We start from the raw sequence: 17,414 nt of genomic DNA on the forward strand, positions 1-17,414 counted from the left end.
ATATAACGATAATGCATGTATATATATGTCATATATGGCCATGCATAAGGTGATAACGTATTGTGTAATTTATGTTATTATTTATTATTCTCTATACTATATTTGCATAAAATGATAAAGCATGCATTATGTAGCTAGGTTTATTTAATGTTAAATTTTTTTGTAAAATACATCATCATTTTCAAAACAAAAAATATCTCATTTCAAAAGGTTTTTTTTTTAAAAAAAAAAGTAAGGCAATGTTTCGATATTTAGGAATTCGAGAAGTAGTGCCCTAACATGCTGGGTTGCGATTTCTTGTTTGTCTAAATATCTAAAATATCCTTCTAAATGAATTTTTTACAAATCACAAGATGATTTCAGTTACGAAAGTTTAAAGATATCGTATCCAATCATGCTGGATGTGATGTTTGTACTCTTTTGAAGCAAATGAATCTTGATACTTTTAATTTAAAATATTACGATTTTAAGGAAATCTCATTTCTAAATTCTTTCAAATTTCTGACATTAAGACAAAATTATTCAATTTGGTACCAATTTTGGGTGTTACGAGGGTGCTAATCCTTTCTCGAACGTAACCGACTCCCGAACCTGTTTTCTCATAATTTCGTAGACCAAAACATTTTATAAAATGATCCAATCACACTTTAAAAGATTGGTGGCGACTCCCGTTTTCGTTTTTCAAAAGTCGATCCCCGTTTTTCAAACATCCCTTTAAAAAATGGTTTCGACAATTATTTTATTATACTCTAAAAACAAATGACATCAATCTGGACATAATTTTTCTTTACTCTAGTAACAATATATAAAATAATTATCTTTTTAACAAATTCACAATTAAATTGAGGTTGGATTAATTCATCATATAGTTAAGTAAAATTATTAAATAATAAAATTATGATTTATTGTGATAATCACCACGCCATATCCACTTATAATTGGTTTTTATATAAAAATCTAAAAAAAAAATCTAATCTCTGAGATTTATACAATGGTGACCTAGGTGTAATTAAAATAGATACTATATAAATAATAGCTTAAAATATGCTTTTAAATCCTTATATTTTTTGTATATTTGAAATATAGTTCTTTTATATTTCATGTTTTAAATTTCGGTTCAATTGTTAACTCCGTCTAATTTTTCTAATAGTTCATTAATATGATATTTTAAAATAAAAAGATACTCACTTAATAGTCATATATAACATTACACATTAGACCAAAATTAGTGCATAATTTTGAGTTTTGTTCCTTTTATTAGTAGTAACTAATTTTAAAATTAAAAATTGAGAAGGATTTTTTGGAAAACATTGATGTTAATCTTATCATTAATGATTTTGCATCTCAAAATGCTTGTAGAACCCATTTTTTTTAAAGATTTTTGTATTTTTGCAGTTAATGACATAAAAGTAGATTGGATGAATTTTTTTTAATGTTGTTAGAAAATTATATTATTAAGCTAATTTCATAACACATTATTTTAATGAAATTACTAGTATATAATTTTATTTTATTGTATTACATTTTATAATTTTTTAAAAAGGCCTGATTTATTATTTCATCTAGGGCCTCAAAAATATTAAGAACAGACTTGCAGAAACCTCTCTAAATACACTTTGAGTTTTGGCTAATCTCTCTATAACATCGGACATTTTTCACACAAATGAATCCCATTTTAAGATACATAGCACAACATTTTTCAGTCGTGAGACATAACTAACAATTTGTTAATGTACTCTCATACATAGCTTAAGATTATTGATAACTAAACCGACCTAACAATACGTCTTTCTTTGGTCTTTCACATTATTTGCATGATCTTACCAAACATATCACATATTTGGCATAAACAATTTCACTTGGGATAATTATTCCACATAAAACATGTTGTACAAAATAAACAAATTTTACATAATACACATATAATTTCAATATATCTAAATTAAAACATAAAAATACAGGTCATAAAATACTCGAAAAACACTTAATCTAGTTGATTTGATTATCGAGATTTATTAACTTGCATAGGTAAAAACAGATATAAACATATAAACTTGTACCAACCAAATGATATTTTATAAGCACATTTAATGTAACACTGCAATTAAATTAATATGGGAAGTCACTAAATTAAAAAATAATTAATAGTTAGAGTTGAATAAAACTCGATTCGGTTCGAAAACAAAATCAAATTTTGAGTTATTAAATCAAGTTATTAGAATTATTCGAGTCAAGTCGAATAACTCGATTCGAGTTTCAAGTTCGGGTCGAGTTGAATTTCACCATTCGAATAACTCGAATAATTCGAATAATAGATTGGTGTAAATACCATTTTGGTCCCTGACAAGTTTGAAAATTAGCAAATTGGTCTCTCTCACAACAAAAATTCAAAATAATTTTTAAAATTCATAATATTTATAAAAATTTCAAAATTTTGATTTTAAAAATTACAAAAATTCTAAAATATATAAAAAAGTTAAAATTTTTAAAAAATTTAAATAATAATTTTGGGACCTAATTAATGATTCAATTTTATCATACTCAATTATCTTATTTTTTAATATTTTTCTTTGAATTTTTTCAAATATATAGGTTTCAAATTATGTGCTTTAATATGGAATTAGTTATACTGTAATAATATTTTTATTTGACATGTTTAATTTTTTAATTTAACTCGAACAATTTCATTCGATTCGATTCGACTCGACTCGATTAAAAAAAATTCAAATTGAATTAAGATAATAAAATAGGACTCGTAAACTCAATTAGCTCAAAAAATTTTGACTCAATTCGACTTAATTCAATTCAACATCCACCCAACTAACACCTACTTACCCATATGAAGTTGTGAGAAGACCATTGCAATTGTGTTCCAGCACACTAGGCTGGGCTAATTCCCAGATTGCTACAACTAAGTGGATATAAAGCTTTTAATAAAATCCTCAAAATTTTTTCTCAAAAATTTAATGTTTTCTAATTGTGACATGGGAATCAACACCAGAACATGGAGAGTTCATCTCACATTTATGTTTCTATTCTGTTCTAAGATTTTAATGAGTGTGATTATGGGTAAGGAATGGTAGTTGCCTCTAGTTATCAGATTCATTGAGCTAAAGACTACGTATGATGGTGATGGGTGGGGCTAGATTAGTTGGAGTTTGGGTTGATTTTATACGTGGTATTAGTATTATATATAATTATTTAAAGATAATCTGGTTCTATAAACCTCGAATTATACTAAATTTGTCCATATCAATATATAATTAACACAAATTAGTTTAAGCTCGTTCATATTTTAATTTTAAAAATATAATTATTTTTATTTAATATTTATTAATTATATACCTATTTGTAGATATTTTAGTATTAAAATTTCAAATATAATTAATTTAATATTTTTAAATATTTATGATAAATTTTATTATGATATAAATATTGTTCTTGATATTAATTTGAACTAATGATTAGAGATATTCATAGTGTAGATTAAGCTCTTAAATAGTATCAATATCATACATAATTATCCAAATTCAGCTTAATTAAGAACATGGGTCTTAAGTTTTGTCAATGTTCATTTATATTTGTATATTCCTAATCCAAACTTGTTTAAGTCCACCCATATTTTTTTATTTACAACTAATAATAAATTTTATTTAATATTTATTAAATATATTATCATTATCTTTTAAAAATTTTAAAACAGAAATAACTTAATATATTTTTAATATTTATATTATAGTATATTATATTTAAAAGTTACATATTATAAAATAAATGAAATATATATTATAAAATTAAACATAACAGATAGGTGTTTTTGATGTTGTCAACGTTTTTTTGTAGGTGATGATTTCCTTGATTATAGAGCCACCATCCAACTGCTATCAGAATTTTGACTTTCATAGCTTAGAAGCTTGGCTTTAATTAGGATATAATTTAGGGTAAACTCTATCTAACGTAATTAAACTTTTACAGGAGAGTCTTTAACTCTACAAAATAATTATTTAATTATTCGTAAATTTTTATTTAAGTTATTAATTTTTTAAATTTGTTAATATACGACATTTTTTGTTCGCACTCCCTGCACTAATGAAAAATTCTTTTTTTTTCTATAGTGTAATTTTTTTATGAAACAACTTTGAATGCCACGAAATCGCGAACCATAATCCAAACAAATTTTTTCTCTGATCTCTAACACTTATTTTCATATCGACTTGAATCTAAAGTGTGTTACTAAACTCATCGATGGGTACTGATCAACTATATTGACCGTTAAATCGTCGCTCAGAGCTTACTAGTTGAATCTAAAAAAAAAAATTAACAACTTGGTGACTTTAATAAAATTTTTTTTGAATGATTTAAAAATTATATTATAACTTTTAAAATTAAACTATTAAAATATAAATTTGCTAATAATTTAATGGTTTTGATGATGATGCATTAAAGATTTGTTAGTTGATGGTTGCATGTACAATTACATGTTTTGGTGATTTTTTTATTTTTATTTTTTATGAATGTTACACTTTTGATGTTTCAAATGATTTTAAATATTTAAATGGTTTCAAATGATCGAGTCTAGTTGGTTATTTAAATTTTGCCTTTTATTATAATTCATTAAAAATTTTCAAATTACTGAAATGTTTCCTTTTCCATCAAAACTTTATAAAATGGGAAAAGAATAAAAAAATCATAAAACCACAAATTAACTTTTAATCCAATATGAAATTTAATGGATGAGCATTGTGTAATTATATATAAAATATTTTAATTGGAATTTTTTTTACAAATTTATTTTCAACATAACATCATTTTTATTTTATTTTATGTATAAAATAATTATATTTATTAAATATAAAAAATATTTTTATTTTTAATATTTACCATCAACATTGAACCAAAATCAAAATTAAAATATTATACATATCAACAAATTTTTGGTAGAACAATCGTTAGAACTCAAATTATTCCTAAAAAAAAGTAACATCCTACTAATAAATCACAACTTGTATTTGTATTGAATCTAATTATTCACACCACAATTGTTCTTAAAATGATAACAAGTAATTATGTGTTATTGAAATTTTGAAAGAATGAATTTTAATATTAATATTTAATAAATAATTCCTGAAATCATAATTTATTTTAAATCAATTTTATTTTAAGTGAAATGAATTTTGTTAGTATCCAAAATTTTCGATATCCTTCCAACAAACTGATGGAATAGGATGATGCATTTCCGTAAATTATAATCATTAATTTATTAGCTGAATTTTTAGTAAGTAATATGTAAAAATAACAAGTTAACATGATATTTCATATATGATAGTACGTTTGTAGCATCAAATTTTGAAAATAGTATAACTTAATAAATTTAATAGTTATTATTTAGTGAGGATGAAAATTTTAAAATTTGAAAGTGCATGACTAAAACAATTAAATTAAAATATAAAGGCTAAATTCTTAAATTTCGTAAAGTAAAAGGACTAATAGCAGCATTTAACCAATAAAAAAAACTAGAATTTAAGGTTAGATTTACTTTTTTCATATGTATGGAACACAAATTCTATTTGAAGACTTGGATCAAATGCCAGCGTTAGATTGAAAGGAACTATCAACTATGTTTATCTGAAAAAAGCATTATACACGAGTTTTGTACAAATGTCGTTTTAGGCAAAAATCGTTGAAAACGCCTTATTTATCTTTTCAAATTCGTTATTAAGGATTTAAATTGTGGTTGCAGCCCTATTTTAAGCCGCGTTACATATTTATTGCGATTGCGGATATAACAGATATTATTGCGATTAATGCAGGTATCGCGATCGTAAATTTTTTTTAAAATTCATACAACTAATAACTAATAACAAAGTAAAGAAAAATAGATATCAAACGAGAATAGCAGAAAAATAAAGGAAATAACGGCCTGTTATTCCGCAATTGGCCATTACCAGTTAAATTGCGGCCATCATTCACCACTATTGGTGTGACTCTGTTTCACATTGCTATTTTCAGCAATAGCAGTTTCGGACGGCGTCGCTATCGCTATATAGCAACCACTATTCCGCTACTAGACCGCTATTTACATCCCTGGTCGTTATACTATCTTTATATATATATATATATATATATATAATTTTTCATGTCATTTTACAGTTTATATTTAGGATTTGTGACTGTCTATTCTTTTTAATAATGTTATTTTTAAGGTTCGAATTTTATTCTCCTTTAAAAATATAATGTGCTTTATCATTATACCGCACATTTATTGCTAGCTATTGAACTTATATTAAATTTATTGGATATGGTCTCTCTATTTTAAATTTATAATTTAAAAATAATATGTTATCTATTAACAAAAATAAAAAGACAGTTTAATATATTTTATTATTTTAGTTATCTTTAAAATTTTAAAAAATTAATTAATCAATAAATAATATGTTTTAATTTTTATAATAATTTTATTTTTAAAAAAATACTATTTTAAGTACAATTTTAAAGTATAAAGATTATATTGAAAATTTCGATAAAGGTTTAAGGGCTATCATGATATTATTCCATTTATAATTTTGGGACCTAATATAGACCACCTAATCCGTATTTCTTTTTGCCTAAAAACACCTCTCTCAAGGTGACGTTTTCACAAAACGCCATACTTAAAAATGGAGTTTTCTTATAAACACCTATATGACCCATTAAATAATGGACGTTTGTTAGGTGAAATGTGAAGTGCAATGTTTTAGTTTTTCTTGAAAGTTTATAGATTATTCCCTTCCAAGATTGATTAATCAAATTGCGGACAAAGTTTTAACTTGATTGGTATGGGTTTTATTGTCAATGCAGGAGGACGTGGATTCAAGCATGCTTAATTGTATTATCTTTCTATTTATGGGTTAGGAGACTATAGATAATTCTAGATATTATGTCAAAAAGAGCAGAAAAAAAATATTGATTAATCAAATTAAAATCTGTACATAACAATAGTATATGATAAGACTCGGAGACCCGTATATAATTATGTATAGCGAGTCGAATTTAAATATTTAGGACTCGAGCTTTGCTTTTACCAACCATGTCAAGGTTTCATTGACAAGTTCAATGTCTTTGAAATAAAATATTTGTTTTGAGTCTTGTGAACGAAAAAAATGAGTATTGAAAATTTTACTTATTTAAAAATTTAATTTAACTCAAATTTGAATTTAGTTAACACTCAAAATGGCATAGACAAAATAAAATCATTAAATAATTTAGGTAAAAAGATTTCTCTTGTTCCTCTTAATTTTAAAATTGAGTAAATTAGTCTCTCTAAATAAAATAAAGCAATTTGATTCTTATCAATTTCAAAAGTGAGCAACTAAGGATAATTAATCACGATGTTAATGTCTTCTATCAATTGTACATAATTTTGATTAGTATAATAACAAACTTAGCCCTCAATATTTATATATATTCATATTGGCCTTAACTCTAAAAAAAATAGCTTCAATATTTACACAAATATTGTGAGATAAATTTATTAAATTAAGATCAAATTGATAGAATGTGTAAATTTTAAGGACTAAATTTATTATTATATTAATCAAAATTATGTACAATTGATGAAAAATATTTAAGTCGACACTAATTGTCACCTTGAAATTAACAGAAATTAAATTATTTTAATTTTTTTAAAAAGGTAAATTGATGTGTTTGATAGGTATGAAAAAAGGGGTTAATTTCTTTTATCCTTAGGCCATCTTCTGATGAAAGAGAAGTAAAGATGGATTTTGGTTGGAAGGAAACTGAAAGCAACCGCAAAAACTGTTACGTGACACGTGCCGGTGTTCTCTTGATAAACGAGCAGAAAAAAAGTGTCCAATTTCTCTCCTACTTTGAAATTTCAATTCCTAATTTCCCATCGGTCCCCCAATTAATCAATTATTCACTTACTGTCTTCCTCCTCCTTTCTTCCCCAATCAACTTGGTTACATGCGCCCCCTCAAATCCCTAGCTCACACCACCATGTCGCCGGACGGTGATGGAGCCATCAATGGCTGCTGCCCTTTCTCCTTTTCCTCCGGCGAGAATGGTATCCCCGGATCCCACGACGACACTTGTAAGCACTGCACAAGATCCCAATCTTTGTCATCTTCTCCCTCTGCTCTTGGCTCTGATTCTGTTCTCTTAGTGGACTCGAATAAGTTGCGGAGAATTTTCGTTGCTTCCGCTAAAGGCTTCTCAATTGGAGCCGGTCTTAAAGGTGGCTTAGCTCTCTTCTCAATTCTTGCACACTTGCTGCGCAAAAAATCACGGTATTTTGTTAATTGTTATGTAATAAATCTTTTGTCTCTTGTTCTTTAATTTGATTTGAGAATGACAGAACAGTAATTTCTTGATTTAGGAAAGTTGAGGGGTTTACTAATAAAGAAGCTATTTCTTTGGCTATTAAGGAGACACTTAGATACGGTCTCTTTCTTGGAACTTTTGCTGGTACATTTGTTTCGGTAGATGAAATTATTGGTGAACTTGGAGGACATAACAGGCAATGCTCTTCTCTTAATATTCCTCTCTTTAGTTGAAATGAAAGTTTTTATGAACTTAATTTTGATTTTAGTGGATTGTTAAATTTTGCAAAAGGACTGCGAAATGGAGGGCATTAGTAGCAGGACTGGTTGCAGGGCCTTCCATGCTTCTAACTGGGCATAACACGCAGCATAAAAGTTTAGCCATATACATACTCATGCGAGCTGCTGTGTTGGCATCACGCTGTGGAATCAAGAGCAAACGGTTTGGGAAGCTGTGTAAACCCCTTACTTGGAAACATGGTGACATATTCCTTATGTGTCTCTCCTCTTCGCAAATTTTGTATGTTTCTATTGTTAAATTATTTTTGTTTTCTGTTTTTTTTTCTCTTGTTCCCCTACTATTAAACTTTCTTGCAATTCTTTTTGTTGAATCATGATTATTATGGGTCGTAGAAGTTAGGGTGACTAATAAATTTTCCATCCTCACCCTTTTTGATCCTTCATACCAAGCAAAGCCTAATCCTCCTGGAATTCTAGTCTTCTAGATTATGAGCCCAGTCTTTCCAGTCAAGTCGGTAAACACTTTTTAATTTCCTTGTAGGAAGATTTAAGAGAAAAAGAAAACGTTGTACTGTAACATTTTGTATGCATTCCGAAATATATCAGTCTATATACAAATGAGTCTAATCAGCAGGCCAGGGGACTCCATTATTCCTTTTCTTTGTCTTTTTTAACTACCATTCAACCTGTTAAAGCTGTAATTCAAATATTTGTCTGCTGCCTTGTAAGCTCTGTAGTTAAAAGTTTATTCGATCTTGGTTTCATAGCAGGAACTTGATGCTTAAATCTAAAAATTGTTCAAAGCCTAAGTATGTCACAGCATATGTGAAAAGAAAGTGTAAAAAGATTTGCTTGAATTACAAGTGATCACACTTTTTTTTTGCACATTTGGAAAGGGCATTATGTAGCTTAGATATTGTGTAGCTTTACAAGTTGTATATGTAATGGATTCTGATAAGCACAGTATGGGGAAAGCTTAATATATTTTCTAGGAAAGACAAGTATGTATTTATGTATGTATTATTATTTTTTGGGGAGAATAACTTGGAAGTGAAATCATTTGTTTTCTCAGGTCATCTTACATTTTGAAGCAAGACAGTTTGCCCCCATCATATAGGTCCTTTCTCAATAAACATGGTGGAAAGGATCTTGTCATCTTGCAAGGTGTAAAAGAGATTGCCAGTGGTCTTCCATTCACTAATTTGGAGGCAATAGAGAAACTTTACAAGGCATCAGGAGTAGATGTTAAATTAGATCCAAACATGAAAATCCCTTGCTCGGTACGATCTTTGTTTCTCCCATTTATGTTGTTCTGCCTAGTAGCATTAATGTGTATATCTTTTTGTATGTGTTCCTTCTTTAGTTGCCTCTCTTTCTTCCTTTGGGACTAAACCAACAACAGCAAAGTCCTTCCCCCCTGCGCAGTTTCCACAAAAATGAATAAGATTTTACCTTTGTGCTTTAATTATCTTGAACCATGTCTTGAGTAAGATCGCTAGAGACGGGTGCTTTTTCCATACAGGACAGAGATGGAGGCATATAATGTCATCATGAATATTAAGTTAGCTGCTTATTGCATAGAAGTGTTTGGAAGAATTTGAAGAAAATAAGTAAGGTCTCGGTTAAGAAATGCAAAATGACTCTAAGCTTTTTGGCTTCTCTTCATTCTGTTCTATCTAATAAAGCTCATTCTTTGGAGAGATAAAAGCTCCCCTTCATGCTGCTTTATCAGAAAATTCAACAGGAAAGCCTGAAAACTAAATGAGAGGGTATGAAGAGATTTGAATAGAAAAAGTGCATGTCCAAACTTGAATGCACAGTTTTTATTTTGTTGCTCTGTGATTTTGAGAACTAATTTAATGCTTTTTTGTCTTCTTCTTGGTATTTAATGCTGACTTTTCATGTTAAAGTTCCTAATGAAGGCATTTTTGAAATATTAAGATCATGCAGTTATTATCCGCAGCTATCCATTTCCATGTAAAGCGCGTTATTGTTCTTTTGCAGTCCCTATAAATCTTGCAATCATCAGTTCAAAACTTCTTCCAAAATATAAGTTATTTGGATATGGATAGTGGATATTGGTGTAGTTTAACCACTGTATTGTGTTTAATTGATCCCTTTGTGATAAGATCCTTATAATGATTGCTTTAAGCAAGATGCTTGATTGCTGAAATAAAATGAGTGTCCTGGAATTATTTTGTTTGTGTTTTCTGTTTAATTTACTCAGATACGTTTAGGAAGTTCAGAATAGACTTTACTCAAGCAACTATTGCTTGAAGTTTGCTGGAAAAAAGTATATTGTTAATTTTGAGAAGCTTAAACCCTCAAGTTATTTGCAGATGATACATGGGAATCAATCATGCAGTGCACATGTTATTTCTTTTTTCACTGAAGGATATAAAAGGGCATTACCAGTATATCTTCCAGTTTATTTAATTCCTGCATTAATAGTTCATCGTCAAGACCTCTTAAAAAGGTAATGCAGTTAGACTTCTTTCTCTTTCTTGAAGGCTGTTTAGCTGAAAACTGGTGAATTTTTCACTTAGAATTAGCTACTTATTATCAAATGAAAAGGAAACTTTTTTACTTCATATGTTTTAGATTTTAGATTATAACCTGTACTTTGAGTCCTTCGTGTAACCACAGTAGGTAAATGCCCTTTAAAATTTGATGTGCAATTGAAGTTGTTATAAAATACGGATACTGTTGTTGCCAGCATGCTTTGCTTCATGCATATTGAGGTGGACAAAGAATTATATGTGCAATCTGGTTTTAAGCACATCATAAGTTTCTTGTAAAACCTACTTGTGCTGGTCTTTTGCTTCCTTTTTATTCATTCTCTCTCCCCCAAAAAAAAAAAAAAAATCCCGGCTATAACTGAGAACAATGTTGTTGTCGTTATTGTCTTTATACACACAGATGCTCTATAACGTATCTGTCTGACAGTTCTTTTTGACCTTAATACAGGCCTTCCACAATATTAAGAAAGGGTATTGTTGGTACTGCCAGATCAAGCTTATTTTTGTCTGCTTATTGCACATCTGCTTGGTTAGTGTTCTACTATTTCTAATGTATTTCAACTTCAATTTTGAGGTGCCTCCCTTTTTGAAGTTTTTTCTTGGTACTTAGCTGCCACTGAGAGTTTATGTTGCCGTGAAATTTTTTGGTCAAAATTTCATCTGATCTTTTCCTTGTTTTGTTATTTTTTGGTTACATTGGTTATTATTATGCAGATGGACCTTATACTGGCCAACAATCTTTATCAGTGTTGAGCAATCATTATTTCATATATTCACATGCCATTTATGGCTTTTAAATATTTCTTAGCTCCCTTGGTGGTTCTACACTTCTATTGTGGCAAGTCTAGTTTGAATGTCTTTTTCTTATTGTTCCAAAGCCTACTGTGATTTTCAGGACATCAGAATTGTTGGCTTTGACAAGGATAGTCAACACCATAGCATAATTTCCTGTAAAAGACTAAAAGAGGGAGAAAGTTTACATGAAATGGTGATAAAGAACCTAAGTTGGATTCTGATGAAGTTCTAAATTGCAACTTACTCCATCAATGCAGCTGGTAGTAATTTTAGCAATTTGATATATGTTTTAAGATAATAGTTACATAATATAAATAAAACGCAGTTGTCATAATTCCAAGCTATAAGAGATATTTTCCTAGCTATAAGTGAATTTTGGCTGTTGGAAGGAAATAAGTAATAGATGAAAGTTTGTAGTGGCTTTGCTAGTTATGTGCATTATTTGAAGTCATGTGTCAAGTTGTGTAAGTTTGCAGTGCTGGAGGTAAATCCTGCACGGTAAGTTTTGAATAGGATAATAGGTTTTATTATAATGGCATTATAACAGTTGGTTTAGGAAGATGTTTTATGTTTCAATAGAAAATGAGAGACCGATATATGTTGGATGAATCCCCTAGCTGAGAAGAGGTTACAATATCATTAAACAAAATAAGAATGGTGAGCTGTGTATATAAGAAGAGCAATTATTCTCCTACTCCGTTTACCAAACATGAACAATATTCAGCAAGATAGTCAACATATACTATATACACATTGAATAACTAGATGGGTTTACTTATAGCAGATAAGATGAGTTTTGGCATTATTTGGTGTTTTTGTTGTTATTATTATTATGATGATGATGATGCTTTCCATTTTGCTTGGCGTCAACAAGAAGCTGATTACCATTCAAACTTGTACATATTGCTAAATCAAATTCTTTTGTACCTTGTGCTATTTGAGTTATGTTCCATTTAAATTATTGAACTTTGACATTGAACTAACCTTTAACTTTTAAACAGGTTGTGGACTTGCCTGCTGTTTAGGCTTTTCAGAAGATGTAACATACCGATGGTAGCAATGGGAACGGTAAAACAATCTTACTAATTTATATGCAAGTTATAAGCCAAAGTTTTGTTTTTTGTTCCTAATGTTGCATGTGTTATTGGGCAGTTTCCGACGGGTCTGGCCTTGGCAATTGAGAAGAAAAGTAGACGGATTGAGATATCACTCTACTGCCTTGCACGAGCCATAGAGAGCTTCTTTACATGCATGGCCGATATTGGGTACTTGCCACAATCGACGAATCTAAAGAGAGCTGATGTGGTAATTTTTAGTTTGTCAACAGCAATCATAATGCACTGCTACGCACAGGAGAGGGAAGTGTTTCGCTCCAAGTATTTAAACGTTCTTGATTGGGTATTTGGTGTACCGCCTCCTCCGTGTGAAACCCCTCGTTGCAAAAACATTTCCGCAGTTTGATTTGCAGGCTTTGGTGTTTAAGATAGGTTTATAGCTGAGTATTCTCTTCTGAAACGTCAACAGCATTTTTTTACACCATAGGACAGGCAGCACGCAGGTTAGTAAATTATTCCCCTGCTGAGGTTTTTAAATTTCTGTTGATTTTTTATAGAAACAAAAGAGTGTAAACAGGATTTTGATTAATAGATTCCGTGGAATTTATATTCTTTTCATGGAGTTTCTAGTTTCCACGAGATAGATATTAGAAATAAGCTATTTATTCCAAGTTTTTTGAACCCCGCAGTGTTTATTATCATGTTCATAGCCAGTTAAGGTTTTCTCTTTTAAAGTACCACAAGGGTTAGAAGTTATTTGTTCTTATATAATATTAATAAAATTGGCACGTGTTACTTTATTTAATTTTGCTTGTGAAGTTTAAAGCTTACATTAACAACGTACCAAATAATTTTTCACATATATTGAAAAATCAACTCATCCAAAGCATGTAAAGTTGAAGTGGGTTGAGAATGTAATATGTGTTCCATAGTATATATTTTTGTTATAAATATGTTTTATAATATATTTTCTCGATATTAAATTTTAGTACCAGGATAATTTTAAGCCATAAGCGAAATATATGAATACATTTAAATTTATATTTACAATGCAATGATGAATATTTTGCATATTTACATCTTCACAATCCTAGTAATATGTAAGTTATTTTCTAAATGTATTCATAAAATATCATCACAGACAATTATATTTCAGAAATCATATTAATATTTTTAATAACCAACATTGCAGATAATCACATTTCAATCATAATGTGGAAAGCACTAAACGACCCTAAAGTTTGATTAAAATTATCTTTTTTATTTATTATATTATTTAATAACACTTGAATAATATTGTCGTAACCATTTTTTGAAAAGCGGGAATCGACTTGGATTTTGAAAATGAAAACGAAAAATTGGAGTCGCTACCAATCATTTTTGATGAGGTGTGATCAGGTCACCTTAAATTAATCATTTTAATAAAAGTTAAGATTTACTAAAATGATAATTTTTGGTCTACGAAAACCAAAAAATAAGTTCGGGAGTCGGTTACGCACGAGGAAGGATTAGCACCCTCGGTACGCCCAAAATTGGTACCTAATTGATTAATTAGTGTCTTAGTGTCGAAGATTTGAAAACTTAAAAGAATTTAAAACACAATCCCTCTTTGAATTAATGCTAATTTAAAAATGATCGAATAAGTTAAAATGGATGTTAAGGACTCCCTCATCTCGAAGTAATAAAACGTCACGCCCAGTAAGTTAAGACACGACATTTCGAACTTTGAGAATGAGCTTGCCTTTATTTGAAATTCATGTATTTTAACCTTTTTTAAAAGGGTATTCGATTATTTAATGTAAGCGAGAAAAATCGAAACCCAGTAAGTTAGGGCACGATATCTTGAATTTCTAAATGTCAAATATTGCCTTTGTTAGCAAAAATCTTATCCCGAGGTAACAAAATGTCATGCCCGGTAAGTTAGGGCACAACACCTCGTATCCCTGAGAATAAGCATTTTTCAAAACTCGTATTGCGATTTAAAAGAGTATTCCGTTATTTAGGTTAAATGAGAAAAGTCGAAACCCAGTAAGTTAGGGCACGATTGTCTCGAATTACCAAATACGGAATATTTATTTTTATGAAAGAATTATTTTGGGTCGGGTAAAAGTTAGTATAACATAAGTCGTAATAAAATGGGATAATAAAGAATGCATAACAAATAAAAATTGATAGCCATAACAAAATAAACATAAACACGAATGTGAATGATAACGATGATAAGAGCAAAATAAATGAATAAAATGAATAAAAAGAAAATAACGAATAAGTTAGGAAATATTCAAATTAAAAAGAACTAGTAATAAATAAACAATCATTATGTAAAACTAAAGAATGATAGTATAGTAATGATAATAATAATATTAATAGTAATAATACAAGTAATAATTTTAGAATGATGTGTCAAAGTGTATATATGTATGTGTATATATAAATAAGTAAATAATATATAATGTGAGTGAAGAATAATAAAAAAAGTGTATTTAAAGAGTAATGAATAAAAATATAATAATAATAATATAATAGTAGTAATAATGATAATAATAAAGTAATAAATTATAATGATAATAATGATAATAATTTAAGTAATAATATAAGTAAATATAGAGAGAATATGTATAATAATATAATAATACCTATATAAAATTAATTAACCTAATAACAAGATGATAATACTAGTAATAATAATAAGGTGGAAAACAATAATAATAATATATTAATAAGAATAAAAAATATTTATAATAACGATAAATAATAATAATAATAATAATAATAATAATAGTATTAGAAATATACAATATATATAGTATTAGAGGTAAATACATAATATATACATATTAGAAATAATCATAATATTAAAACAACTATTAATAATACTACATAAATAGATATATAGTAGTAGTATATACATGATATAGTTATTAAAACAATATAAACGTAAGATAATATGAGAAATAAAATATATAAATGATATAGTATTAAGGTCTATGCATAACAATAAAAATACAATATTAAAAAAAAAATATATATATATATATATATAAAATATATACATAATATAATATTAAAATATTTACATAGTATATACATATTAATGATAATGAAAAGAAGAAAAAAACTATTAATAATATTATATAAATACATACATATATTCATTAAAGATATATACATATAAGTATTGATTAAAAATAATACTAATAATAGTAATAGTAAGATACTAATAAATAATAGATATAGTAATAAGAAGAATATATAAACGACAATGTGTACGGAGAAAATAAAAATAATAAAAGAAAATTAGTAACGTATATATATCGTAAACATATATATGTATATTGAAAACATATATACATAGTATTAGTATTTAAATATATATAATATAATATTTAAGAAAAATTGTACATAATACATTACTTGATATAGCTTTTAAAGTATATATGTAATATAACATTAGACACATATATATATGATAACATAAAATATATAACTAATAATATTTAAGAATGTATATATATGATAACATAAAAATATATAACTAATAATATTTAAGAATGTATACATAATATAGTATAAAAATATATATATACGTAATATAGAATTTAAAATATACCTAATATATTAAAAGAATATATACATAATATAAGGTTAAAAAATAATAATAACAAAAAACTATTAATAATACTATATAATATATATACATATAAGTATTAAGTGAAAATAATACTAATGCTAATAAATAATAAATATAATAATAATAGTAATAAAATATAATAGTATATATAATATTAAAATTAAAATAAAATAATGAGAAAAGTGAAAAAGGACAAAATTGAATTAAAAATGAAGTTTTGGGACCAATTTAAAAAGAAATAAAGGGAATGGGATTAAATTGCATGCGCGAAAAATAGTGCAGGGACTAGTGATGCAATAAATCCATTCGGCCTAAAACGCATAGCAGCAGAGGGACTGAATTATAAAGCACAACAAATTTTGGGTCCAAATTTAAAACAACTAAAAAACTTGATTGCATAATAGAAAAGAAGCGGAGGGGCTAAATGTGCAAATAGCCCCTCCAATGAAAACACGGGGATCCTGAAGTTGGAGCAGGTCAGGTCGCGGGTCGGCCATGGGTTAAGGCTCAAAACAACGTCGTTTTGGTGCTTAAAAGGCCTGCCCAAAACGACGTTGTTTTGGAGGTCTATTTAAGGCCAAATTTTTTTTTAAAAAAAATCACTTTCTCATCTTTTTTTTTAAAAAACTCAGCTTTCACTTTTTTTTCTCTGCAGGTACATGCTCCAATGAGGACTTGACCCGATCATAAAGCCCACCACTTTGCAGTGGCAAGAAAATCGAAAAAGGTAAATTTTTTTATTATTTTTTTGTGCTTTTTTTTTGTATTATATTTTTTATGTATTTATAATATAAATATGCATGCAAATCAATAGATAAAAATAAAATGATAAAATAAAAGAAAACACAATCACTTT

General features: G+C 27.8%; 1 protein-coding gene across 2 annotated transcripts; it reads left to right on the plus strand.

The window, feature by feature from the left end:
* The first annotated feature begins 7,698 nt into the window (after positions 1-7,698).
* LOC108484133 (uncharacterized) lies at positions 7,699-13,608 on the plus strand. 2 transcript variants are annotated; one of them, XM_017787806.2, is made up of 8 exons: positions 7,699-8,285; positions 8,375-8,515; positions 8,611-8,838; positions 9,631-9,838; positions 10,898-11,034; positions 11,526-11,606; positions 12,874-12,940; positions 13,025-13,608. In XM_017787806.2, the coding sequence occupies exons 1-8, from the start codon at positions 7,963-7,965 to the stop codon at positions 13,331-13,333; spliced, it is 1,494 nt and encodes a 497-aa protein (XP_017643295.1). In that variant the 5' UTR covers positions 7,699-7,962; the 3' UTR covers positions 13,334-13,608. The 2 variants fall into 2 exon arrangements, with proteins under 2 accessions (XP_017643295.1, XP_052886074.1); XM_053030114.1 differs by having other exon boundaries at positions 8,188-8,285; positions 8,424-8,515.
* The last annotated feature ends 3,806 nt before the right edge of the window (positions 13,609-17,414 follow it).

The sequence above is a fragment of the Gossypium arboreum genome, chromosome 6 (assembly GCF_025698485.1).
Source record: "Gossypium arboreum isolate Shixiya-1 chromosome 6, ASM2569848v2, whole genome shotgun sequence".
Classification (NCBI taxonomy): Eukaryota; Viridiplantae; Streptophyta; class Magnoliopsida; order Malvales; family Malvaceae; genus Gossypium; species Gossypium arboreum.